This window comes from Hemibagrus wyckioides, linkage group LG05 (genome assembly GCF_019097595.1).
Source record: "Hemibagrus wyckioides isolate EC202008001 linkage group LG05, SWU_Hwy_1.0, whole genome shotgun sequence".
NCBI lineage: Eukaryota > Metazoa > Chordata > Actinopteri > Siluriformes > Bagridae > Hemibagrus > Hemibagrus wyckioides.
In genome coordinates this window covers 2,409,899-2,437,512 of record NC_080714.1, presented here as the reverse complement: position 1 = coordinate 2,437,512, position 27,614 = coordinate 2,409,899, and the positions used below count along the sequence as shown (strand labels likewise).

Genomic DNA, 27,614 nt, shown 5'->3' with positions numbered 1-27,614 from the left:
TTAGTTGCTTCTCTTTGCTGTTTTCTCAGACAGAAAAGATCAGAGCAGGTGAGCTGCTTAATTTCAGGCAAATTCTACTCAGGTTTTCTCTAACAGCTCTTTAAATCGATCCAATTTTTTTCTTTAAAGCAGAATGGTTTGTCTATCCAGACTGCCATTATAACACCCTACTGATTAGGTGTGTGTGTGTGTGTGTGTGTGTGTAGTGTCTGATTTTCGGGCCACAGCAGCCAGACAGTCTGATTACAAATTACACGTGAAAGAGAGCAAGAGAATGAATTTGTGTGTGTGTGTGTGTGTATACATGTGTGTTTGTGTGTGTGTGTTTGTGTGTGTGTGTGTTTTTGTGCGCAGGAATCAGTCATGCAGTTGATTTAAAGCACGATTTGGAGTCAGTCAGGTAGAAATGAAGTCCACATCAGCCTGAGCAGAAGCAGATTAGAGTCCCGCTGCTCTGCACTGTGATTTATTCCTGCTGTAATAACTGCAGCTAATACACTGCTCCATGTTTATGACAGAAAGATGGAGTAAACCCGGGCGGGGAACGCAGAGACACGACGTCCAAGGTCTCGGAGAAAAACACCGGGGTCGTACATTTAACACAAACGCACTAACACCACCACCTGTGCTGCTGTGGTGACTTCTTAATGTCCTCTTCTTCACTTTCACACAAACTTACTACAAACTTCAGAGTATACACTGAACTCACCACATACACTAACCTCAAACTAAACATTTACACTAGGGTTAAAACTTTACACTAACCTCAAACTAAACATTTACACTAGGGTTAAAACTTTACACTAACCTCAAACTAAACATTTACACTAGGGTTAAAACTTTACACTGACTTTTAAACATGAAACATGTACACTAAGTTAAAAACTTTACACTAACCTCAAACTAAACATGTACACTAAGTTAAAAACTTTACAGTGACTTCTAAAAATGTTTAAAAAACTAAGTTTAAAAAAATGTGCATTCACATCAACTTGCTTCAAGTTATTAAATTTACACTACCTTTACACTTTAAAATGTCACAATAACTTTACTTATAAAATTTTACTCTAGTTTACACTAATTGTAAACTAGAACTAGAAAACTAGAACTAGAAAACTTCCTTCCAAAAACTTCAAAGTTTACTTTTAATAAATTTACACTTATTTTAGTATCAACTTTACACACCTTACAACTAAACATTACAGAAGGCTTACAACTTAACACTAAATAAAAAAATAAAAAAATAAACTTGCATTCAATTTACACAACCTTTAAACCTTAACAACATTTACACTAAAGATTACAATAACTGTAAATTTTCAAATTTACACTTTTTTACAAAAATGACTTTTTACAAGTTTACAAAAATGTACACTGACTTCAAACCATTCATCACACTTTGATTTAGCTGTAAAACTTTACACTTTTATTAAACTTAAACTAAGTTTTAAAATGTATAGACAATTTGTAAAATAAACTTTACAGTAGATTTACATGTTGAAATGTTAAAATTTGCAACTCTTTTATTACAATTATATTACTGATATTTTATGACAGTTTGAAAAAAATGACACTTCACTCATCCACAACAGCCAAAACAAACAAACAAACAAATAAATAATAATAAAATAAAATAAAAAATAATTTACATTTTTGAAAACAAGGCCCAAAAATAATAGTGTGTGTGTGTGTGTGTGTGTGTGTGTGTTCTCTAGCCTATGAAAGAACATTAGCGATTACAAGCATCTCTTAAACTCAGAGGTTTATACACTGGGGATATTTTATGAGGACGTTTAATTATGTATTTGTTAAATGGGATTTTTAAAAGCAGCCACTGCATCAGACCTGCTTCTCGTCTGAGACGACTTTAAAGAAGAGCGGAGAAGCCGAACAGAATGCTGAGATCGGCTAATTAATTCTGTTTACACTGCACTTGGATTGATCTAAAACTGTATCATGTGATCAGTTCTCTGTAACGAGAAGCTGTGATGTTAACAAGTTTGCATCAGTGGTGAGGATCAACTGAAGCTCTGACACGCAGGACACGGACACGCCCACCGTCATGCAGGTTATAGAACATTAGAGATGTTCAGTGGTGTGTGTTCACACACTCTTCCACTGCTAGGCTGCTCTTCATGATGTGATCAGTGCTTCAGCTGCTAGTGATCACCTCTAATGCTGGGGTTTATATTTACAGTATTTTATCACTTGTATTTTCAGCAGATGTCGTGATGCTTCCCACTGAAATTCTCACAGATTGCAGTCTGATTTTATCAAATCGCTGTCGTTTCTTTCCAATCTCTCCGGGATTTCATGCTTTTTTGATCAGTGAAATCACAAAATCTAGCAAACTGCAGCTTTTCTGTAAATTTGGTTTGAGACGCATGGTGTGACATCATCACAACACACACTTAGCAAAAGCAAAAAGTGCGTCAAGTTAATTACACGTCTTCAGTAGTCAAAAATCAAATGCCTGAAAAATCACTAATTAATAAATAAATAAATAAATAAATAAATACTCACAAAAAAGCTGGAGCTTAAAAGAAAAATCAAATGCCTGAAATTTCACTAATTAAAAATAAATAAATAAATAATCACAAAAAATAAATACTCACCAAAATTTCACTAATTAACAATAAATAAATAAATAAATAAATAAATAAATAAATAAATAAATAAATAAATAAATACTCACAAAAAATAATTACTCACCAAAAAAGCTGGAGCTTAAAAGAAAAATCAAATGCCTGAAATTTCACTAATTATAAATAAATAAATAAATAATTAAATAAATAAATACTCAGCAAAAAAGCTGGAGCTTAAATGGAAAATCAAATGCTTGAAATGTCACTCATTAGAAATAAATAAATAAATAAATACTCACCAAAAAAAACCCAAAATCCTGGAGGGACTGTTGTTTGTTTTCTATTTATTAGAATTACATCACACAGCATCACATGATGTCTTATGTTAGTATTGTACATGTACATTAGCACAATATCAAACCCACATATGATACAAGTAAAGGAAAAATGATCTGATCTTCAGGAATCAACAAACCAAACTGAACAAAACACAGTATTTAATAAAAAAAAAATTAAGAAATTCCCTTTCCTTATTACAAACACTCTTTTACCCCATTCATTTTCTGCCTCGATTTTCTAACACATCGTCCCGTACGCCTGGTGTTAATGGTCGTGTCTCCAGTGGTGTTCTCGCTCCATCCTCGGATAGGCGCTTGATTAATTCAGTCTGACACTGACAGCCGCTTCATTTACCACCTTAATGTGGACATGTGCTGTTCTGGACACGCAGATTACATCTCCTAATGTCACTGATTAATAATGAGATTCTCGTGTCTGTGTAAGTGTGTGTGTGTGTGCGTGTGTGTATGTGTGTGTTAGTGATTGGAACAAGATTTCATATTCGATATCTGCTTAGCAGGCGATGAAAAGCCTCGTTTACAGCAGGCAGGGAGGAGAGGAAAGAAGAGTCGAGGACCCTGACAGACATCTCCATCAGTCAGATGGAGGGAAACACACACACACACACACACACAATCTCTCAGGTCTAACAGCTCTAACGCACTGAGACTCTCTCGCAGGCTATAAATACAACATGATGTCTTTATACTCGTGCTGCAGTCTGCTCTCTGACTCTGAGCTTTTATAGTGCAGTTAAACACACACACACACACACACACACAGAGGATACTCCACTATTACACCCTGGTTTAATATGATATAATCACTCGCTCCATTTCTCTTTATGCTCCTACAGCAATCAGGTAATTAGTGTCAGCGGCAGGGACAGAAGTTTGCTGGAAGCTAGTAAGCCTAATAAATATTACAGCCAGGGTCAAAATCACGGTGTTACCATAACAACGGGACGAAAAACAACGGTTTTCCAGTTCAGGCCTAACGCAGAGCTACTTCACTGCCCCTGTGCTTAACGCAGTTGCAGTTTGTACGCGACTGTAAAGGATCCGAAAAGCACAGAGTGATGAAATCCGAAAGTAGCTGCAGTGCAGGATATCCCCCCGACCCCCCCCAACACACACACACGCACACACACACACACACACAAACCTGTCTCTGATCTTTTTTTTCTTCCTCAAACATTTGTCAAGGGTTGCATTTGTCTCTAAATGTCAAATATATGGGGTTGAGAAACCCATTGAGCCTGCCCCTGTCCCCGCCCATATACAGATAGCTCCGCCTGCAGTGGTTAGAGTTTAACATGAGTATTGACCATCATGACCTCACATTAAATCACACGCTGAGGTTCAAAGAGCTGGATTACAGCATCTCACACACACACACACACACACACCTTCTCACAGGCATTTATTAGGAGCAGTGTGATAAAGTCATGATTTAATACAATTATTACTTAAATCATTTCTATGTATCAAAGACATGAGGTGTGAGGTGTGTGGTGTGGTGTGTGAGGTGTTTGTGTGTGTGGTGTGTGAGATGTGTGTGAGGTGTGTGGTGTGTGAGGTGTTTGTATGTGTGGTGAGTGAGGTGTGTATGAGGTGTGTGGTGTGTGTGTGGTGTGTGAGGTGTGTGTGTGAGCTGTGTGGTGTGTGAGGTGTGTGTGTGTGTGTGTGTGTGGCGTGTGTGTGTGGTGTGTGAGGTGTGTGTGTGGTGTGTGTGTTTGGTGTGTGTGTGGTGTGTGAGGTGTGTGTGAGGTGTGTGGTGTGTGAGGTGTTTGTATGTGTGGTGAGTGAGGTGTGTATGAGGTGTGTGGTGTGTGTGTGGTGTGTGAGGTGTGTGTGTGAGCTGTGTGGTGTGTGAGGTGTGTGTGTGTGTGTGTGTGTGTGTGGCGTGTGTGTGTGGTGTGTGAGGTGTGTGTGTGGTGTGTGTGTTTGGTGTGTGTGTGGTGTGTGAGATGTGTGTGAGGTGTGTGAGGTGTTTGTATGTGTGGTGAGTGAGGTGTGTATGAGGTGTGTGGTGTGTGTGTGGTGTGTGAGGTGTGTGTGTGAGCTGTGTGGTGTGTGAGGTGTGTGTGTGTGTGTGTGTGTGTGTGTGTGTGTGGTGTGTGAGGTGTGTGTGTGGTGTGTGTGTTTGGTGTGTGAGGTGTGTGTGTGGTGTGTGAGGTGTGTGGTGTGTGAGGTGTGTGTGTGTGTGTGTGTGTGTGTGGCGTGTGTGTGTGGTGTGTGAGGTGTGTGTGTGGTGTGTGTGTTTGGTGTGTGTGTGGTGTGTGAGGTGTGTGGTGTGTGAGGTGTGTGTGTGTGGTGTGTGAGGTGTGTGTGTGTGGTGTGTGAGGTGTGTGGTGTGTGAGGTGTGTGTGTGTGGTGTGTTTCTGATGGATGTCCTTGACCACAGACTCTGGCTAATCACCGGGTTTAAACCCCCCATCTGTCAGAATGAGTTCTCAGATACGACTAGATGAAAGAATTTATAGATCTTGAGTGATGTGTGTGTGTGTGTGTATGTGTGTAACTGTGTGTGTTTATGTGTGTGTTAGCATTCAAATCAGCCGAGGGCTATACTTTAGGTACTTCAAAGCACCTTGATGTGCGCGTGAGAGAGAGAATGTGTGTGTGTGTGTGTGTGTGTGTGTGTGTGTGTGATTTGATCACGTGTGATCCCAGAGTAGAGAGATCAAAGTGGGATAAATGCTGTGATTTAAAGCCACTTACACAGACAGACAGACGCACACAGGCGCACACACACACACACACACACACACACACACACATACACACATAAAAAGGAGAATCGGTGTGGAAAAAAAATGTTTCAACAGAGGAGGTCTGGCCTCCACACAGAAACAAACACACACAAACACACACACTAACACACACACACACACACACAGACACACATACACACACACACACAAAGAGAATCACACACACACATATACAGAGGACTGGAGTCCAAACAGAAACACACACACACACACACACAGAGGTCTGGCCTCCACACAGAAACACACACACACACACACACACAGAATCACACACACACATACACAGAGGTCTGGCCTCCACACAGAAACACACACACACACACACACACACAGAATCACACATACACATACACAGAGGTCTGGCCTCCACACAGAAACACACACACACACACACACACACAGAGGTCTGGCCTCCACACAGAAACACACACACACACACACACACACACACAGAATCACACATACACATACACAGAGGTCTGGCCTCCACACAGAAACACACACACACACAGAGGTTTGGCCTCCACACAGAAACACACACACACACACATAAATGAGATTCAGCATGAGAAAAAAAAACATTTAAACAGAGGAGGTCTGGCTTCCACACAGATAAAACACACACACACACACACACACACACTCATTACTCCTCACTCACGAGCTTCTAAAGCTGTGATGTTCAGAGGAAAGTGCAGAGCTTCTGACCTCCAGAGGAAGTGTGTGGGACGACGTCTGCTGGTCCAAATAAAACCCGGTTTAAACCGAACCGTCTCCTGCAGCTTCACCTGAATAATCTCTGTTCACCAGATACAGTCTGTGGGTTCGGTCCAGTCTGGTCTGGTCCGGTTCGGTTCGGTTCGGTCTGTGTGAGGTCTCAGACATAATGTTCAGCAACCAGAAGCATGGTGCAAAGAAATACATAAATAAACAGGAAAATAAAAACAGAAGACAAACAACCAGCTCAGACGTGTGAATGTTAAATTCTAGCATTAGCTGACGTTAGCGTTCAGAACAGAAATCCAACTCCTAACTCTTAAAGTAAAGAACACAGAGATGATGCAGTTTATCCTTTTGCAATTTCACTGCCCATTGCTTCCACTGCCCTTTTCTCTCTCTCTCTCTCTCTCTCTCTCTCTCTCGCTTTTTATCACTCTCTTTTTATCTTAGCATCGCTTTATCGCTGTGATAAATATCATGTAGCCTAAGCAGAGGAAAGACGTTTCTGATGTACGGAACCCTCTGTGTGTGCCCCAGGTGTCAGACAGGTGTGACTACGTCTACGTCAACGGTAAGGAAATGAAGGGTCGAGTGAGGATGCTGGTGAACTTCACCTACAGCTTCGCTACGGCTCAGCTGGAGATGAACGTGTGGATCCCTCGCCTGCCGCTGCACATCGAGGTGTCGGACACGGAGCTGAGCCCCATCAAAGGCTGGAGGATCCCCGCAACGGCCAACACACCAAGGTGAGCGCTGACATGCCCTGAGAACGGCGAGAGAAACAAATTAATGTAGGATGGTGTAACCAGACCAAACAGGTCGTGGTCATTGAGAATCAGCAGTTCGCAGGTAAAGCAGTGGTCAGTGGTGAGATATATATATATATGTATATGAGCAGAAATATATTCTGAGCAAGTTCCCCTCTCAATCCGTTCAAGAGTCGTAGATTTAAGTTCTTCCATCTCCACAAAGGATTTTCAGCTTTTTATCATTTTAGATTTTTCTCTTACAGTGCTCCCGGTGGTCCAGGGGCAGTTTAGTTAAGTTATCTATATTTGTCACATATACCTTACTGCACACTGACATTCTTTCTTCACATTTCCCATCCTTGGGGGTTAGGGTCAGCCATGATGTAGAGCAGGTTGGGTTAAGGGCCTTGCTCAAGTGTCCAATGGTAGCAGCTTGGCTTCTTCTGGTCAATGACCCAGACCCTTAACTACTTGACCTACCACCGCCCCCGAGCCCAGATAATATAGGCTCCGAGCAGGGAGAAGCCGAAAGAACAACAGCATTACCTTACAGTGACATACACCAGGTACAATCTTATGCACAAAGTCCAATCATGAAGGTCTGTAAAGGGAATTTTAGCAATATCTTACAGTGCTCCCGGTGGTCCAGCAGCAGGTTCCTGCGCTCTCATTGCCGTGGCCCAGGTTCGATTCCTGGGCAGGGAACTAACCGAGCCACTGAGGGGTTAACTCTCTCTTAGTGTCGGTCTCAAATCCGGAGAGAATGGGAGGGTTGCATCAGGAAGGGCATCTGGTGTAAAACCCATGCCAAATCAAAACATACGGACCAAATGATCCACTGCGGTGACTCCAAACAGGAAGCAGCTGAAAGAGCAACAGCATTATCTTACAGCGACGTACACCAGGTCTGATCTTATCCAGAAAGTCCAATCTTAAAGGCCCATAAAGGTCATTTTAGCAATATCTTACAGCACTCCCAGTGGTCCAGCAGCAGGTTCCTGCGCTCTCATTGCCGTGGCCCAGGTTCGATTCCTTGGCAGGGAACTAACCCAGCCACTGAGGGGTTAACTCTCTGTTAGTGCCGGTCCCAAGTCCGGATAAAATGGGAGGGTTGCATCAGGAAGGGCATCTGGTGTAAAACCTGTGCCAAATCAAAACATACGGACCAAATGATCCACTGCAGTCACTCTGAACAGGAAGCAGCTGAAAGAACAACAGCATTATCTTACAGCGACATACACCAGGTCTGATCTTATCCAGAAAGTCCAATCTTAAAGGTCCATAAAGTTCTTGTGCAGGTGCAGACTTTCATCCCAGCCAAGTAGGAGCCACAGTTGGTAGTCCACTGAGATCAGCTGATTATAGAAGTTGTCTGTTTTGACTCTTGCTAAGTTGGAATGAAAGGCTGCAAGAGTGCTTTGCTAAGATTGGACTATTCACTATACACAACAGATTGGATTGTGGATGTAGGGATTAGTGAGATCAGACTCTGATGTTAGGATGTTGAGGAGACTCCAGTTCCAGTTCTCATCCCAGTGGGGTTGAGTCAGAATCAGAGTAAGGGCTCTGTGCAGGACACTCGAGTTCTTCCACTTTCTCCAACCTTCACCTCCACACCATGTCTTCATGGAGCTGCTTTGCTTTGTACACAGGAGCACTGTCATGCTGGACCAGTGTTTGTAGTTGAAGGAAGGATAATTGGAATGGTAGACTGTCATTTAATGTACCTCAATGAAGCAATGTTCTACACAGAGAGTCACAACCAATGATTCTTCATTAGTACACCGATCGGGCATAACCTTATGACCACCTGCCTAAAATTGTGTTGGTCCCCATTTTTGCTGCCAAAACAGCCCTGACCCCTTGAGGCATGGACTCCACTAGATCCCTGTAGGTGTGCTGTGGTATCTGTCACCAAGATTCTCCATGGGCCCCACCTCACAATGCACAGGACTTAAAGGATACTTTTGATAGATACTGACCACTGCAGACCGGGAACACCCCACAAGAGCTGCAGTTTTGGAGATGCTCTGATCCAGTGGTCTAGTCGCTATCACAATTTGGCCCTTCTTCAAACTCGCTCAAATCCTTACACTTGTCCATTCTTCCTGCTTCTAACATCAACTTTGAGGACAAAATGTTGACTTGCTGCCTAATATATCCCACCCACTAACAGGTGCCATGATGAGGAGATCATCAGTCTTATTCATGTCACCTCTCAGTGCTCACAGTGTTATACCTGATCGGTGTAGCTTCCATTAATTTCCCGAAATCTGCGTTTTTCTTTCAGACACATTGTCCTCAGTGTGGCGTTGTTTGTAGATGTAAACTCCCAGAGCGCTGATCTCAGTGACGAGCTCCATGCTTGTAACTTGAGAAAAGCTCTTGTATGAAATTACATTTCTATCATTTAGCCAACGTCCTTAAAGTTAAGGACCTTGCTCAGAGGCCCATCTGTGGCAGCTTGGTGGACCTGGGATTCAACCTTACGATCAACAGTCCATCCACCTTAACCACTAAACCAATCTATATTTCACAGGATTATTAGATTTCTTCATGCAGAGAAAGATTTTATCCCAGGATTTTCTTAACTAGCTGCTGGATCTCAGCGTCATGTCACACAGCCAGGTTTACCAAACAACTAGATGTTTGAAGAGCATGTCGTGAATAGTTTTTCTCTCACTTATCAGATTTGTGTGACATTCTCCTGACATGTCATCACTTACACAAACACCTACACATGAACTCTAAGTAAAGTGGAACTGAGGAGATCTGATTATTTTTTCTAGAAGATCTGATTCAAACAGCCTAGAAACTTGTTTGCCTAGAAACTTGTAGTTATTTCCCTCTTGGCCTTGTGTGTGTGTGTGTGTGTGTGTGAGAGTGTGTGTGTCTGTGTGAGATGTAGAGAAATAGAGAGAGATAAATAATGCTGTAGCAGGATTGCAGAGGCGCAGCCCCGCAGTCTGAGTACAGAAACTCAGCAGGCCGAATAAATTCGAGATGAAGAGGAAGGAGAATAAAACATGGCTCAGCCGCTCGAGTGGCCCGACACGCAGCAGGGTTCATGTCTCATTTCTGCCGGAGTTTTTTCCACACATGCGCTCGTAGCAAACCGACAGAAATCAGGAGGCTTACACAACCTTTCAGCAAAACACGGCAATAATAAATCACATTGTCTTTTACCATTCTTTTTGTGTTCGGATTTCAGATCAGGGTTCAGATTAGTAACCGAGCCAGAGGAGGGTTTTTTTCTGTTAAATAAAACAAAAACACAAAAATCTGTCATATGAAATACAAATCTCATGAAGAGAAATGACAAAAAAACACTAAATGGAAATTATTTATTCAGCTGAATATCAACACATAACAGCAGCCTGAAGTGTTTTTTCTCATTTTTCAGTTTGACAACACATTATTATTATTATTATTATTAAATAAATAAATAAATAAATAAAAAGCATGAACTGAACTCATGAATTCATATTTTATTTATATTTTTTTCATTTATATTTAATTTATATTTTATTTTTCATTTAGATGTCACTTATATATATATATATATATATATATATATATATATATATATATATATATATATAAATATTATATTTTCGAATACATTTTGTACTTTTGAATACATTTATATATATATATATATATATATATATATATATATATATATATATATATATATATATATATATATATATTATTTTATTTATTTTCATTTATATTTCCCTTATATTTATTTTTCATGTAATCTGAAGCAGTCTCTGGCAAAAGAATTAATTAAAATGGGAGTAATAAATTTCTATCTTATCTTTTCTTCTTTTATTTTATTTTATTTTATTTTATCTTATTTTACTTTATCTTGTCTTATCTTGTCTTATCTTATCTTATCTTATCTTATCTTATCTTATCTTATCTTATCTTATCTTATCTTATCTTATCTTATTTGAACCTTTTAGCTTTCCCTCTGACAGTGGAGACTCCTTCCATACATGATAGGCTTCTCCATACAGAGGACAGGTGGAGTGTTAATTATTTATGGTGATATACACACTCGAATACAAAGTGCACACACACACACTGATCTGAGGCTCCATCAGAAACACAGAGCCATTCCTCCTCTTCCTCCTCCTCCTCTTCCTCTTCTCCTCTTTCTATCTTTATTTCCTGTTTGTCATGGTGGTTGTGGAATTCATCAGCACTTGTTAGAAATGTTGTGTAACAGCTGCACTCGCCCGGAGCGCTGAAGTGCTGCTACAGACGCAGGGATAGATTTCAGTGTTTTAATGAAGCAGAGAGTGAAGTGGCTTCACATTAGCTTGAAAATGACAATCAGGAACATTTCCAAGGACACATGCATTAACAAACACCGAGAGGCATCGCGGCCGTGAAGAGACGCTGATTGGATCTCGCCCGTCTCTTTCACACAAACTAGAAGAAGAAAATATCGCTCCAGCGTTCGGTCTGCGACGGAAATGCCAAATGAATCACATGACCTGTAATTAATGAATCTTAACTCTGATGGAAGAATCGAATGTTTCCTTGTGGCTTGTCGTTTTATTCTTATTGTTATTTATATCAGCAACTTCATTTTCATTTGTATACACATTAAAAAAAAAACATCTGAGAAAAGATATCTACAAAAACATTGATTGCTGGATTCCACCGGGACATGAACCAAGAGCCAGAAAAAAGCTGAAGATATGAAGATCTGAAGTGCAGTAAACACTTTTCCAAATCTTTTCCAATTTGTAAATCTATTATCTATTAGATAATCCACACACTGGTGAGAGCGTGAAGGCTTTAGCCAGCAGGCTGCTGGTCATTTTTTAGCTGGATGATTTGCTGAAATGAAACAGGAACAAATGAAAGATAAAAAAAAGCTGTAATGTCAGATGAATAAACAGCAGTCGAAAGAAGAGATGCTAGTGATGATATTTATGAGATAAAACACAGAAGTGAAGCTAAAATGTTGATTTAGTGGAGATTTCAGTATTTAAATGTTAAAATAATAAACAAAACCATCTACACTTCCATCAATGAGAACGGGTTTAGCCGAGCATCTGTAGGTACTGTACACTGACCATGCATAACATTATGACCACCTGCCTAATATTGTGTTGGTCCCCCTTTTGCTGCCAAAACAGCCCTGACCCGTCCTGCACTGTGTACACCTGTCTATCAGAACCAGCATTAACTTCTTCTTCAGCAATTTGAGCAACAGTAGCTTGTCTGTTGGATCGGATCACACAGGCCAGCCATCGCTCCCCAGGTCCATCAGTGAGCCTCGACCGTCCATGACCCTATCACCGGTTCACCACTGCAACCCGAACACCCCACAAGAGCTGAGTTTTGGAGATGCTCTGATCCAGTGGTCTAGCCATCACAATTTGGCCCTTCGTCAAACTCAAAGCTCAAATCCTTACGCTTGTCCATTTTTCCTGCTTCTAACATCAACTTTGAGGACAAAATGTTGACCTGCTGCCTAATATATCCCACCCACTAACAGGTGCCATGATGAGGAGATACTCAGTCTTATTCACTTCATCTGGCACTGGACCTGATCAGTGTGTGTACACTATGCTAACGTGTAACTAGCCTGCTGGCTCAACATATCAAGATTCAAGATTCAAGATTCAAGAAGCTTTTATTGTCATTTCAACCACATATAGCTGGCGCAGTACATAGTGAAATGAAACAACGTTTCTCCAGGACCTGGTGCTACATAAACATACAACTACTAGTACAATACAAAACAACAAACAACACCACAGAGCTAGGACAGAAGTTTGTCTTAGCCACGTAAAGTGCACAGTGTGCAGCTAGATGCAAACAGAGCATAGACAAGACAGTGCAAAAAAGACAATAAATACAATAAAGACAACACAAAAGAACACAGGACACTTAGCGCTGAAAGGAAATAAAAGAACGTGTACTGGAATGTAAGTGAAATAAAATAGATAAAGTGAAATGATGTAGAAAAAAAAGTATTGTGCAAAAATATTGTGCAAAAATACACAGCAGCGGTTGAGGTAGTGCAAATAGAATAAACATAAATATGACTATAGCAGCGGATGACAGGTAGAGGTAGTGCAGTAAGTAATGAACAGTATAAATTATGTGTGTGTGTGTTTGTGTCCACACAGTCAAGAGAGAGTGTGTGTATCTGTGTGTGAGAGACAGAGAGTTAATATACAGTTCAGTCCTGAGTGAGAGTGTGTGTGTGTGTGTGTGTGAGAGACAGAGAGTTAATATACAGTTCAGTCCTGAGTGAGAGTGTGTGTGTGTGTGTGTGTGAGAGACAGAGAGTTAATATACAGTTCAGTCCTGAGTGAGAGTGTGTGTGAGAGTGTAGAACATATCAACTCCAGACAGAGTTTTTTTGTTCTTAAACCTGATGCTGTGGTCATACAGTGACATCACACGATCAGATCAATAACAAGTTCACACATTTAATCAGTGAGCTGTGTGTGTGTGTGTGTTATATATCATGGAGATGCTAAAATTCCCAAACCCCTGATTCAGGCTCCTGACCTTCACCTCCCCGGAATGTAAACAGTCGTCTAAATGCCACGGTGGTTCCACAGAGAAAAGCAGGATCTGACACGATGTGACACGGCAAGCGTTAATACGCCCGTGAAGCCCAGACGAGCACGGGGTACGAGAGTGAGGGAGCGGGAGGACGAGTGAAGCGGAGCGATTGCGCCGAGATGGCGGCGTGGGTTCTGTCCTGATTGCTGCATCTGATTAAGAACTGATTAGATTTGTGATTGCTTCAAACCCCAGCGGAGCCCGGCGATGGTGTTTGTGTAGAGTAGTTTAATTAAACGTGCACACACACACACACACAGTTGTAAGAGCAGAGAGGAGGAATAGAAAGTGTTGGAATGAGAGAAGTCCCATCATCACACCTGTTAGAGCACAGACACACTGCCGGGTTTTCACTTCCACCTTCATCAGTTCACTTCATTCACAAATTGAATCAATTCCAGAAAAAGTGATGAGACCGACACCATGGCATTACATCACACACTCGTCTACTGGAGAAAAAACAATCTCATTATACGAGTGATGTCTCGTCTCGTCTCGTCGTACCTCCTCCTTCTCTCTGCTCCTTTATTTTATAGAATGTTTGTGTTGAATTATTTCGACTGTCCTACAACACTGAGCTGCGTGCTGATTGGTCAGAAGGCGGGGATTAGTTATTTTGACTATCCTACACCACAGAGCTGCGTGCTGATTGGTCAGAAGGCGGTGATTAGTTTTCTATAACAGCAGATTCAAATCACAGGTTTATATTAATATTAATGCGCTTGTTCTGATACATCGTCGTTTCTATAGCAACAGCAGAGCATTTATGGAAGGAGTCTTCAGTGTCAGCGCTTTGAGAGAATGAAGCGAAACACACGTGTGTGTGTGTTTGTGTGTGTGTGTGTGTGATATCCCATCTGATATCATTTCCTCTCAGCACTGATCTGATCTCCAGTTCCAGTCCAATCTGTTGATCAGTATTGGTTGGGAGCCGAGGTTTCCGTGGCAACGCCCTCTTTAATCCGGCAACATGAAACTTTTCTTTTAGTCTTGGATTCTGCTGGGCTTCTCTCTCTCTCTCTCTCCCTCTCTCTCTCTCTCTTTCTCACTCGCTCTCTTTCTCTCTCTCTCTCTCTCTCTCTCTCTCATCCTCCTCTCTCTAAACTCGGTGCTGTATTCCCGGCGTGTCTCATGCAGTAGACGCTTGTCTTTCTAGTGATCTGTTTCTTTCCCTCAGAGCCGCGGCTCTGCTCTCTCGTCGCAGCTCCCTGAAGGGCCGGCTCGTGTGGAAGTGACACGCTGTGAAAGCGCTTGTGACTGAACCAGATTGTCGCGCGGCTCCCCGAGGCACGCCGTCTCTTTCACTGCGCCTTTAATTCCGACGCTTCTGCTCTTAAGAGACGAATTTACTGTTTTCTCTCGCCGCCGACGCCATGCCGGCGCAGACTGGTGCTAATTCCTGACAGCGTGGCGTGTAGGACGGAGCCTGGGTGTCGTCTCGGGTGGAAAAATAACGCTGCTCATGCTAATATCAATAGAGCAAAAAAAAGATGCTAGTGCTTCAAAAGAATTGAATTCAGAATTCAAATTGAATTCAGTGGATGCTTCAGGAAACAAGATGCATGAAGTCAACGTAGCGGCAGCTAGTGCAGTGTAAACGCTACAGCGAGGCGCAGGTGTTAGCGTAGCGAGAACGGTTAGCTTTGTACTGTTCAGCTAAAGAGTAAACCCCCCAGCTGGCACAGCGCCAACTCCCACACCACACACCTGAATGTTCACTCCATCCAGACAGAGCAGAAAGAGTGAGAGAAAGAGAACAGAGTGAGAGAAAGAGTGAGAGAAAGAGAACAGAGTGAGAGAAAGAGTGAGAGAAAGAGAACAGAGAAAGAGAACAGAGTGAGATAAGGAGAATAGAGTGAGAGAAAGAGAACAGAGAAAGAGAAAGAGAACAGAGTGAGAGAAAGAGAACAGAGTGAGAGAAAGGGAAAGAGTTTTTAGAAAGAGTGAGAGAAAAAGAACAGAGTGAGAGAAAGAGAACAGAGTGAGAGAAAGAGTGAGAGAAAGAGAACAGAGAAAGAGAACAGAGTGAGAGAGGACACAGGAACAACAGTGGAACAGTAACATAGTGGAACAGGAACACAGTGGAACAGGAACACAGTGGAACAGGAACACAGTGGAACAGTGACACAGTGGAACAGTGACACAGTGGAACAGGAACACAGTGGAACAGTGACACAGTGGAACAGGAACACAGTGGAACAGGAACACAGTGGAACAGTGACACAGTGGAACAGGAACACAGTGGAACAGTGACACAGTGGAACAGGAACACAGTGGAACAGGAACACAGTGGAACAGTGACACAGTGGAACAGGAACACAGTGGAACAGTGACACAGTGGAACAGGAACACAGTGGAACAGGAACACAGTGGAACAGGAACACAGTGGAACAGTGACACAGTGGAACAGGAACACAGTGGAACAGTGACACAGTGGAACAGGAACACAGTGGAACAGTGACACAGTGGAACAGGAACACAGTGGAACAGTGACACAGTGGAACAGGAACACAGTGGAACAGTGACACAGTGGAACAGGAACACAGTGGAACAGTGACACAGTGGAACAGGAACACAGTGGAACAGTGACACAGTGGAACAGGAACACAGTGGAACAGTAACAGTAATCCATCCCCAGTTCTCCCTCCTGTCCAACACTGACCAACTGACCAACTTACCATCCTGTTGGGGGAGAGGGATAATGAGTGACCCACCCAATCTCACACACACAGAAAGAGGAAGATAAAAAGAACAGAGTGAGAAAAAGAGTGAGAGAAAGAGAAGAGTGAGATAAAGAAAACAGAGTGAGAGATCTATCTATCTATCTATCTATCTATCTATCTATCTATCTATCTATCTATCTATCTATCTATCTATCAACTCTCTCTCTCTCTCTCTCTCTGTGAGGATGGAGGGATGCTGATGGATGCTGTTGTTGTGCTGTGTGGCAGCTCCTGCTGTTAATCCCGCGCTGTTTTAACACGCTAATGTGAAATGATTAGTGTAATTGTCCTCCATCATTAGATGTAGGGACTCATCAAACTTAATGGAGGTGTGACAGCTGAGAATTTTCTGCTCTGTGTGTGTGTGTAGGTGTGTGTGTGTGTGTGTGTGTGTGTGTGTGTGTGTGTGTGTGTGTGTGTGTGTTATGACTGGTTGAAGTAGAATGTGAAAGTAGAATTAGAATGTAAAGTAGATAATGTAATAGTCACATGTACCATGCGTGTTGTTGTTGTTAATGTTGTTGTTTTTAATGTTGTTGTTGTTAATGTTGTTAATTTTGTTAATGTTATTGTTGTTAATGTTGTTAATTTTGTTAATGTTGTTGTTGTTTTTAATGTTGTTGTTTTTAATGTTGTTAATGTTAATTTTGTTAATGTTGTTGTTTTTAATGTTGTTTTTGTTAATGTTGTTGTTTTTAATGTTGTTGTTGTTAATGTTGTTAATTTTGTTAATGTTGTTGTTTTTAATGTTGTTTTTGTTAATGTTGTTGTTGTTAATTTTTGTTGTTGTTTTTAATGTTGTTAATGTTGTTGTTTTTAATGTTGTTTTTGTTAATGTTGTTAATGTTGTTTGTTGTTGTTAATGTTGTTGTTGTTGTTAATGTTGTTGTTGTTAATGTTGTTAATTTTTGTTGTTGTTTTTAATGTTGTTGTTGTTAATGTTGTTGTTTTTAATGTTGTTTTTGTTAATGTTGTTAATGTTGTTTGTTGTTGTTAATGTTGTTGTTGTTAATTTTGTTAATGTTGTTGTTGTTGTTGTTGTTAATGTTGTTGTTGGTAATGTTGTTGTTAATGTTGTTTGTTGTTAATTGTGTTAATGTTGTTGTTGTTAATGTTGTTGTTAATGTTGTTTGTTGTTAATTGTGTTAATGTTGTTGTTGTTGTTAATGTTGTTGTTAATGTTGTTAATGTTGTTGTTGTTGTTAATGTTGTTGTTGTTAATTTTGTTAATGTTGTTGTTGTTGTTAATGTTGTTGTTGTTGTTAATGTTGTTTGTTGTTAATTGTGTTAATTGTGTTAATGTTGTTGTTAATGTTGTTGTTAATGTTGTTTGTTGTTAATTGTGTTAATGTTGTTGTTGTTGTTAATGTTGTTGTTGTTAATGTTGTTAATGTTGTTGTTAATGTTGTTGTTGTTGTTAATGTTGTTGTTGTTCATTTTGTTAATGTTGTTAATTTTGTTAATGTTGTTGTTGTTGTTGTTAATGTTGTTGTTAATGTTGTTGTTGTTAATGTTGTTTGTTGTTAATTGTGTTAATGTTGTTGTTGTTGTTAATGTTGTTGTTAATGTTGTTATAAATGTTGTTGTTAATGTTGTTGTGTTGTTAATGTTGTTGTTGTTGTTAATGATGTTGTTAATGTTGTTATAAATGTTGTTGTTAATGTTGTTGTGTTGTTAATGTTGTTGTTGTTAATGATGTTGCTGTTGTTGTTAATGTTCTTGTTGTTAATGTTCTTGTTAATGTTAATGTTGTTAATGATGTTGTTGCTGTTGTTGTTAATGTTCTTGTTGTTAATGTTCTTGTTAATGTTGTTAATGTTGTTGTAAATGTTGTTAATGTTGTTAATGTTGTTGTAAATGTTGTTAATGTTGTTGTTAATGTTGTTGTTAATATTGTTGTTGTTAATGTTGTTGTGTTGTTAATGTTGTTGTGTTGTTAATGTTCTTGTTGTTAATGTTGTTGTAATGTTGTTAATGTTGTTGTTGTTAATGTTGTTGTTGTTAATGATGTTGATGCTGTTGTTAATGTTGTTGTTAATGATGTTGCTGTTGTTGTTAATGTTGTTGTTGTTAATGATGTTGCTGTTGTTGTTAATGTTGTTGTTGTTAATGTTGTTGTTAATGTTGTTGTTGTTAATGATGTTGCTGTTGTTATTAATGTTGTTGTTGTTAATGTTGTTAATGTTGTTGTTAATGTTGTTAATGTTGTTGTTAATGTTGTTGTTAATGATGTTGTTGCTGTTGTTGTTAATGTTGTTGTTGTTAATGTTCTTGTTGTTAATGTTGTTGTTAATGATGTTGTTGCTGTTGTTGTTAATGTTCTTGTTGTTAATGTTGTTGTTAATGATGTTGTTGCTGTTGTTGTTAATGTTCTTGTTGTTAATGTTGTTGTTGTTAATGTTGTTGTTAATGATGTTGTTGCTGTTGTTGTTAATGTTCTTGTTGTTAATGTTGTTGTTGTTAATGTTGTTGTTGTTAATGTTGTTGTTAATGATGTTGTTGCTGTTGTTGTTAATGTTCTTGTTGTTAATGTTGTTGTTGTTAATGTTGTTGTTGTTAATGTTGTTGTTAATGATGTTGTTGCTGTTGTTGTTAATGTTCTTGTTGTTAATGTTGTTGTTGTTAATGTTGTTGTTAATGTTGTTGTTGTTAATGTTCTTGTTGTTAATGTTGTTGTTGTTAATGTTGTTGTTAATGTTGTTGTTGTTAATGTTCTTGTTGTTAATGTTGTTGTTAATGATGTTGTTGCTGTTGTTGTTAATGTTCTTGTTGTTAATGTTGTTGTTGTTAATGTTGTTGTTGTTAATGTTGTTGTTAATGTTGTTGTTAATGTTCTTGTTGTTAATGTTGTTGTTAATGATGTTGTTGCTGTTGTTGTTAATGTTCTTGTTGTTAATGTTGTTGTTAATGTTCTTGTTGCTGTTGTTGTTAATGTTCTTGTTGTTAATGTTGTTGTTAATGTTGTTGTTAATGATGTTGTTGCTGTTGTTGTTAATGTTGTTGTTGTTAATGTTGTTGTTGTTAATGTTCTTGTTGTTAATGTTGTTGTTAATGTTGTTGTTAATGTTCTTGTTGTTAATGTTGTTGTTAATGTTGTTGTTAATGATGTTGTTGCTGTTGTTGTTAATGTTGTTGTTGTTAATGTTGTTGTTAATGATGTTGTTGCTGTTGTTGTTAATGTTCTTGTTGTTAATGTTCTTGTTAATGTTCTTGTTAATGATGTTGTTGCTGTTGTTGTTAATGTTGTTGTTGTTAATGTTCTTGTTGTTGTTAATGTTCTTGTTGTTAATGTTGTTGTTAATGATGTTGTTGCTGTTGTTGTTAATGTTGTTGTTGTTAATGTTCTTGTTGTTGTTAATGTTCTTGTTGTTAATGTTGTTGTTAATGATGTTGTTGCTGTTGTTGTTAATGTTCTTGTTGTTAATGTTCTTGTTGTTGTTAATGTTCTTGTTGTTAATGTTCTTGTTGTTAATGTTCTTGTTGTCGTTAGGTCGGTGCGAGACAGTGATGATGAGGATGATGAGGAGCGGAGAGGAAGGACCTGCACCCTGCAGTATCAGAGGGCCATCATACGCATTCTCACTCACTTTGTGGCCGAATCAGCCGAGGTCCGAAATCAGCTGACCTACATGCTGGGCTCTGATTGGCAGATGGACATCACAGGGCTGGTGTGGGACTTCCTGAAGGTGGAGGATCCTCGAATCGCTCGCTTACAAGATGGACGTCTGCTGGAGGGAGTGGGGATGGGCATGACCAGCATCCAGGTACACACTCGCTGTCTGTCTGTCTGTCTGTCTGTCTATCGCTATTGATTGATCAATTGATCTGTTTTGTAACCTAATTTCTTTCTTTCTTTTGTTCAGCTCCTTCTCAGTGCAGTGTTGTATTAATCCAGTGTTTTTGTTCACTAATAATAAATGTTATTATTGGAGGAACTGTAACATGGCTGTAGTGTTCAAGCTGTTAATGTTGTTACAGCGGAAATGCCTGAGAGGTCATGTGAAGGTCATGTGACTCCTAGTTCAGTGCAGAGATGCCACACACTGACGTCTTGTAGAAGTGATCTTTATTACAGTTTCAGATTACAGCTAATCACCCCTGAGTAACAGCAGAACAGGAGCAGGATGAGGAGGAAGAGGATGAGGAGGATGAGGAGGATCTGTTAGTCTGTCTGTTAGTCGGATTAAAATAACCTTAAACACTCTGGACGTACTGAGGCTTTTTTTCCATAAGCAGAAAGAGTTTAGTCCAGAAGTGATGAAGATTTAAGGTTTAAATCCAGCAAACCTCATCAAAGCGGATCAGCCGAGTCACGTCGGTGTGTCCGAGATCCGTGCGGTCAGATAACAGATAAAAACCCAAACACACTCAGGATCGATTTCTCATTCTGTCCGAGTTTACCCAGTGTGGATTAGATTTATCTTCACATCGTCTGAGTGCTAAATATTCAGTTACTCTCTAAACCCAAATGAGCTGCGTTTATTAACTCTCTGCTCTGTGTGTGTGTGTGTGTGTGTGTCTCCAGGTTCTCTCTCCTCTCTCGGACTCCATCCTGGCAGAGAAGTCAGTGTCTGTTGTAGATGAGAGGGTCAGCATCACTGAACTGGGCCTGCAGTTGGTCAGTGGCCTCGCGCTCCGTCTACAGCTCAGTGCAGGAAGTAACCAAGCCATCAGCGCCACGGCAACCACACAGGAAGTGCTCAACACACCCAAACAGGTGACACACACACAGAGCATTATTAAGATAAATATCCTCCTTCAGCCTAGATCCTGTTTGATGTCTGTTGCTTGCTGCACCAGTAGTGTTATTACACTGTAATAACAGATTATTTTGCAGAATCAGTTATAAACGTTTTGTTACATTTCTTATTTCTCCTTAGAAATGGTTTATAAGCACTGCAGGCAGTGTTATGACTCCATCATGTCAGGGTTATGTATGTTGTCTCTGCATTTATTCATCACATTTTTTTTTCCTCTTATAAATTGTTTATAAACACATCAGGCAGAGTTATAACACCATAATGACAGGTCTATAAATGTTCTTGTTTCTCGCTGCCCCCTAAAGTAACGTATTTTTCCTATTTCTGCTTCTAAATCATTTATGGATACTTTCCGAGGCCACGATTTTTTACTTCTCTATGTTGTCTCTGACGTTTCTTCTTATGTACTCTTAATGAACACTTATAACAGTGTTATAACATTTACCAAGATGTGTTGTTTATTGCTACTTTTCGGGTGTCATGGCCATGTGTCTTGAAAGCACGATTTTCAGAGTTAATCGTATGTATGTTTTCTTCTCATTTCTATTTATTCAGGTCTATAAATGCTCATGACAATGTCGTGACACGTTAACGACACTTTGCTCTGCGTTTATAAACACTTACAGCGATGTCTCTGAAAAGTCAAGATGTTTCTAATTTGTTTGTGAACAGTTCTTAATTCTAACCGTAAACACGTTAATTGTTATGAACTCCAGTAGAGTCGTGACACCTTCATGACGGCGTTAATGTCATTTATTAGCTAAGTAAATTAGCTTTCATGATATAAGCGGTTAATGAATTCTTGCACTGCGTCACTGTCACGACTCCGTTAGAGGAAAACTCCGAGCTCTGCTTGATTGACAGCACTCGGAGGAAAGGAGGAGTGCTCTTTATTCCTGACTCACTGCCTTCAAACGGCGTTCCGCTGTCAGTTACACGCTCAACACACACACTTTAAATTAAACCAATTACACACCACCTTCTTCAGCTCCGGAAACATCACACCTCCCAGCATGCACCTCTTCACCGTCACTTCCATACACTCACGCTGTGCAAAGTAGAAAAGAAAAAACCTCCATTTACACACACACACACACACACACTGCGCTCTTTTCCGCGCTCGCTCTCGCTAGCCGATCCTTTTCCCTTCAATATCCCATTTGTTCCGTGGTTGCGATGCGTACCTGTGGAATTAGCCGTTGCTCTGGTTACCGTAGTAACTGCAGTCAAGCGTAATTAAGGTCTATTTAAGGGCTTTAGAGGTGGAAAGTGGGTTAATTATTGTCACCTTGACGCATATAATCAGCGCCACACGCCGCTATTTCACACCACCTCAGCGCTTTTTAGACTTTGTCCCCCCATTCAGTCGGGACGAACGCGCGCCTGCGATGAACACTTATTACACGTCTCTAAAGCCGGCGTAACGGCTTCTATTTAACGCCCCGCGTATTAAAGGTGGGACGGAGTTGACGGCGAATGTGAATGTGAAATTTCTTTTTCACAACTCACAGACACTTTATGTTCATTTACACGTGCAGGAATCTCACCTGCCTGAATTTCTTCTTTGCATGTCTGAATACGTAAGAGTGGAGTTCATAAGGCTGCGTATGACCTACATAATCCTTACCTAACATTAACTTAACATTAATCTGCATTAAAAGCCTCATTTCTGTACGTGAACAAATCCAAACTTGAAAACAAAACATTCAGAAGTCATAGTGTCATTGTTGTGTCGTAACGATGCATTCATAAAGCGTTCATAATCATATCATAATTGTTAAAACCTTCACAGTGTTTTCACAACAGCATTAATACTGTCATAACCCTTATTTCAAGAGTTATGATGCATTATAACCGTATAGTATGCTGTTTGTTTTAGGGATGCAGAGTTAATAGTATGTCATCGATCACTCTGTTCAGGTTGTATGCTGAGTAACGTACCTAAGATTAATTAAGCGTTCATAAGACTACTTAATATTAAACTGACATAACCCTACATGAGGCATTATAAAAGCTTATTCAAAGAAGAATCAGAAAGTGACTCCTATCTTCATGTCTAATGTCAAGTTGACGTAGATTAATGATGACGTGTGGTGGTTCTATGACATGTTTGAGACTGACTTATGTCATAAGGATGTTATAAAGGGGTTAATAGTCAGGGAGAAACTGAAAGATGGTGACACGGGAAGATCTAAAGTGACTGCTATGGTAGCACTTGGTGATAATATAAAACTTCTGCATAACACGGACATAGTGACAAGGTTATAACACTGAGCATTATTACACTGTAATAACAGCTTTAGTCTGTTGCCTCTGGTCTTTAAGTAAACTATGAATCGTTTTTCGACTTTTTAATAACATTTACAGCAGTGTTATAACACCATAGTGACAGAGTTATGGATTATAAACTACCTGTTATGCATATGTATTTTTTACGAATTTTTATGTCAGTGTCATGACACCATAATGTCAGTTATATGTATGTTTTATCTGGCAGTAATGTAAACCATGTTTATTACTTGTTCTGTTTATAAATGTTTATAGCAGTGTTTTAACCCAAAATGACAGTGAAAGTTATATATTATTAACTAACTTACTTATGGCCAGGTTATGACACCATAATGACAGGGTTATGAATGTTTTCTCCTCTTCTCTTTTTACTTCATTTTCCTTTTATTTTTTATCATTTTTGCCGTACATTTCTATGAAAACTTACTCGTTATTTTAATAATCGTCATTCAAGTGTGTGTGTGTGTGTGTGTGTGTGTGTGTGTGGTGATGAGTTGATGATCTCCCTCTGCGTGTTGGGGGATTTGTAGTGCCTCAGATCTGGAGCGTTTCTATCTTATCCCGGCGAGCGAGCAGCTTAAGACCCTTGTGTGTGTGGGCAAATCCCCAGTTTGCATGGCTGTGTCCATAATGGAGCTTTCTGATTGGCTGGCTGAGGTTTAATGGAGCTTCTCCCGCTCAGTCCAGCAGAGCTCAGAGCTCAGAGCTTAACCTCACACTGCTGGAAATGTCACGCTGATAAAGAGCCATGCAGATCAGACGGAGGAGTTTCACGAGACGTCGGAAGGGTCAGCGGTTTAGGATGCAGATTTCCTCAGAGCTGCTTTAAAAGAAACAGCGAGAGCCGTGTGATGTTACTCGCGAAGGCAAAGCGTAAGATCAGGATTTAGTCGCTTGTTCACCTTCTTCAGTTAGACGCTGTCTAAATCTTCTCATCTCTGAGGATGTAGGACTTTTTATTTCAACACGTCTGGTTGGTTCATGTCTACAGAGCTTATAGACACAAGCTAGCCCACTATCACTAGCTAGTTATTTAAAATACAGTGGAGAGTACACTTGGGCAACTCACATCAGCTCAGTTTTTTATCCCTTAACTCAATAATAATTTTATTTTTAACAAACAAAAGTACTGGAGCTTTAAATTGCTGGTTCTTCTTCTTTACTGTTACAGAAAACCTTTGAAGCCCTATTTTATTCCATGTAGAGTTCTATTAAAATAAGAACAGTTTGGATTGTATTGGATGTGATCTTCATCTGCTGCACTTCACTGTTTTGTCCTCCTCTGTCTGTCCTGTAGGAGGCGCTGATCAGCGCTTGGCTGCAGTTCAGCGACGGCTCCATGGCCCCTCTGGACCTTTATGACCCGGATCACTTTGTGCTGACGGTGATCTCTTTGGACGAAGAGGTGGTGAATGTGAATCAGGACGCGACCGGGCGCTGGCCCATAGTCTCGGCCCAGGCCGAGGGTCAAGGCCCGCTGCTGCGCGTGGAGATGAGCGTCCATGAGTCGTGTCAGAAACTCAAACCTCGCCGCAGTGTGCTTGCCGCCGGAAACTGCCACGTCCGGGTGAAGTACGGCCACACTGAGAGCGTCTCACAACCTGAATACGGAGACGACACCGAGAACCACCGGCAGAACCTGAACTTACCCGACCGGACCGGAATGGAGGGCCATTACTTCTATAGCTCCATCTCCAACATGGACGATGACGGAGCAATGAGGAGAATCTCCACCACAACCAAAACGGAAATCATCCGGAGAACCATGGGAGAGAAACTCTCCAACGACGGCAGCCAGATTTCCAACCTTCCCATCGATTTCTCCGACTTCCCGGCCCAAGTGGACCTTCCCCGAGGACACAGTGTCTATGACGATGACTTGATTCAGAACAACCGAGGACTCTCGGACCTGGAGATAGGGATGTACGCCTTGTTAGGAGTCTTCTGTCTGGCTATCTTGGTCTTTCTGATCAACTGCATTTCCTATGCGCTGAAATATCGCCACAAGGAGATGAGCATCGAGGGTCAGGAGAGCCTGAACCATGCACATGACTGGGTGTGGCTGGGAAACGAGGCGGAACTTCTGGAGAGTCACGTGAGCCTGTCTCCTCAAACCGACGAGCAAATCACCATCATGGACTCCAGCATCGGCGGGCTGGAGGAAGGAAGCCTTCTACTCAACGGCAGTTCCTTACAGAAGAACGGTCACGAGCGGCAGGAGCATCGAGGAGCCGAGAACAACGGCGGGAAAGACGGCAAAGGCGACTCGCCCACCACCAAGAGGAAGAGAGTCAAATTCACCACCTTCACCACTATTCCGTCCAACGAGACGGAGGAGCCGAACGAGGAAATAAAGTGGGTGTGTCAGGATGTGGACATGGGAGAGTCCAAAGAGCTGCAGAACTACATGGAGCGGCTAAACGACAGTGTTTTAAAAGACGTGGCGTAGTCGGGCGACGTGACAGCACGTGTTAAACTGCAGAACTCACCCTTATGCCTTCTTCATAGAGCCCAGGATTCAGTCACGGAAACATCACAAGCTCTCTGAGACACGGGAAAAAAAAAATCTGACATTCCTGCATTTGTCGGACTCTCAGATCAACACGGCAGCTGCCAAATGGACTCGCTACCTGACGCCATGGTACTCACGGAGAACAGAGTTTTTAAATCGGCGGGAAAAAGAAAAATATCCGACTTTCATTTATTCTTCATTTATTGCCCTTCACTTTGTTCCTTAATCCTCTTCATTTATAAACAAATTTATTTTAGCCTTTTCTAGATGAAAAAAAAGAAATGAAAGCATTGCCAAGCTTGCAGATGCTCAGCACACACACACACACACACACACACACACACACCGATGAGTGTAATATTAAAGCATACTGTACCACTGTAAATAAAGTGCACATAGATTTGTTTTGACAGACCGAATGTCCTTCTGCGTCTCATTTCTTCAGTTCATACACCAAGACCTCCTGGTCCAACAACCCCCCACCCCCCCAAAAAAAACCAAACCCAGCATCTGAGGAGTTAAAACCATTTCTGTGTATAAAATATAAACAGGCTATTCACCTCGTCTTCCACCTCGGCAAACTAAATTATTCTGTATTTCCCCCTCTGTGCCCTGTTTAAACCCAATTTTATTCCCCAAATCTTTGGTATGCAAAAGCTTCCATTGCTGCGAGCGTCTGACTCAAGCTGTTCCCAGCCAGATAGCGAAAAAAATTCATCTCTGCTCTAATTTAATCATTTGTGACCGGGACAATTTTCATAATGCAAAAAAAAGGGCAAAGAGAAAAAAATAAAAAATCCAAAGCTAATTTAAATCAATTATAAATCCGGCATCATTAGAGCAAAAACAGCAGGAGGCTGAATGGAGTTAAACAAGGACAAGCCAAAAACTGCCAGAAATTTGGAGAGAAGTGCTGGTGGTGTTGGTGGTGTTGGTGGTGGTGATGGTGGTGCTGCTGATGGTGGTGGTGGTGGTGCTACTGGTGATGGTGGTTGTGGTGGTCTTGTGATTTACAGAGTTATAAAATCCATTCTGAATTGTTTACAAGGTTTAATCTTATGTTCAAAACTTACAGATGTTCAGTGATGTCACTTCCTGTCAGCTCCAGGGTCTAGGGTTTGAGTCCACAAACATGAACGTTGGCTGAAGTCATCAGTGTATCAGTAAAGATCATATTTTATAGATTTATCGTGTAATATTATAGTTTTACTTTTTTTTGGGAGTCAGAATTTGGTTTGTTTTCATACCACAAAGCAGTAAACTAATCAAAAGACAAAAATCCCACCTCTGAGGGGTGTGTAGGGCTGAGAACATCCTCACGGACATCTTTCATCGACTCAAACTGACAGAAAACGTGACACAGGCCTTTAGTGAGTGCGTAGACACCACAAAATCTCCTGAACATGGAGAAGATGTAGAGAAGGTCTGGAATCTCTGTGGAACTTTTCTTCTCCAGGACTCCCGTGGCATTTCTGTTCACATTTTCAGAAAAACACATCAAGCGTGTCCTTTCGTGTCCACTGCGTCCTTCTCGCACTCACAAGTGGGCTTCTTTTTC

At 40.6% G+C, this 27,614-nt stretch overlaps 1 protein-coding gene across 2 annotated transcripts in view; it reads left to right on the top strand.

Moving 5' to 3' along the window:
• The window catches only part of si:dkeyp-14d3.1 (transmembrane protein 132C), a 247,448-nt gene extending 220,987 nt beyond the window's left edge, over window positions 1-26,461 (top strand). Inside the window, exons 6-9 of one of the 2 annotated variants that reach the window (XM_058390126.1) lie at window positions 6,958-7,166; window positions 19,986-20,259; window positions 21,021-21,212; window positions 24,842-26,461. In XM_058390126.1, coding sequence (XP_058246109.1) covers window positions 6,958-7,166; window positions 19,986-20,259; window positions 21,021-21,212; window positions 24,842-25,993 — 1,827 coding nt within the window. In that variant the 3' untranslated portion in view covers window positions 25,994-26,461. The remainder of the gene's footprint in view (window positions 1-6,957; window positions 7,167-19,985; window positions 20,260-21,020; window positions 21,213-24,841) is intronic. The other variant, XM_058390127.1, reaches the window with a different exon arrangement.
• The last annotated feature ends 1,153 nt before the right edge of the window (window positions 26,462-27,614 follow it).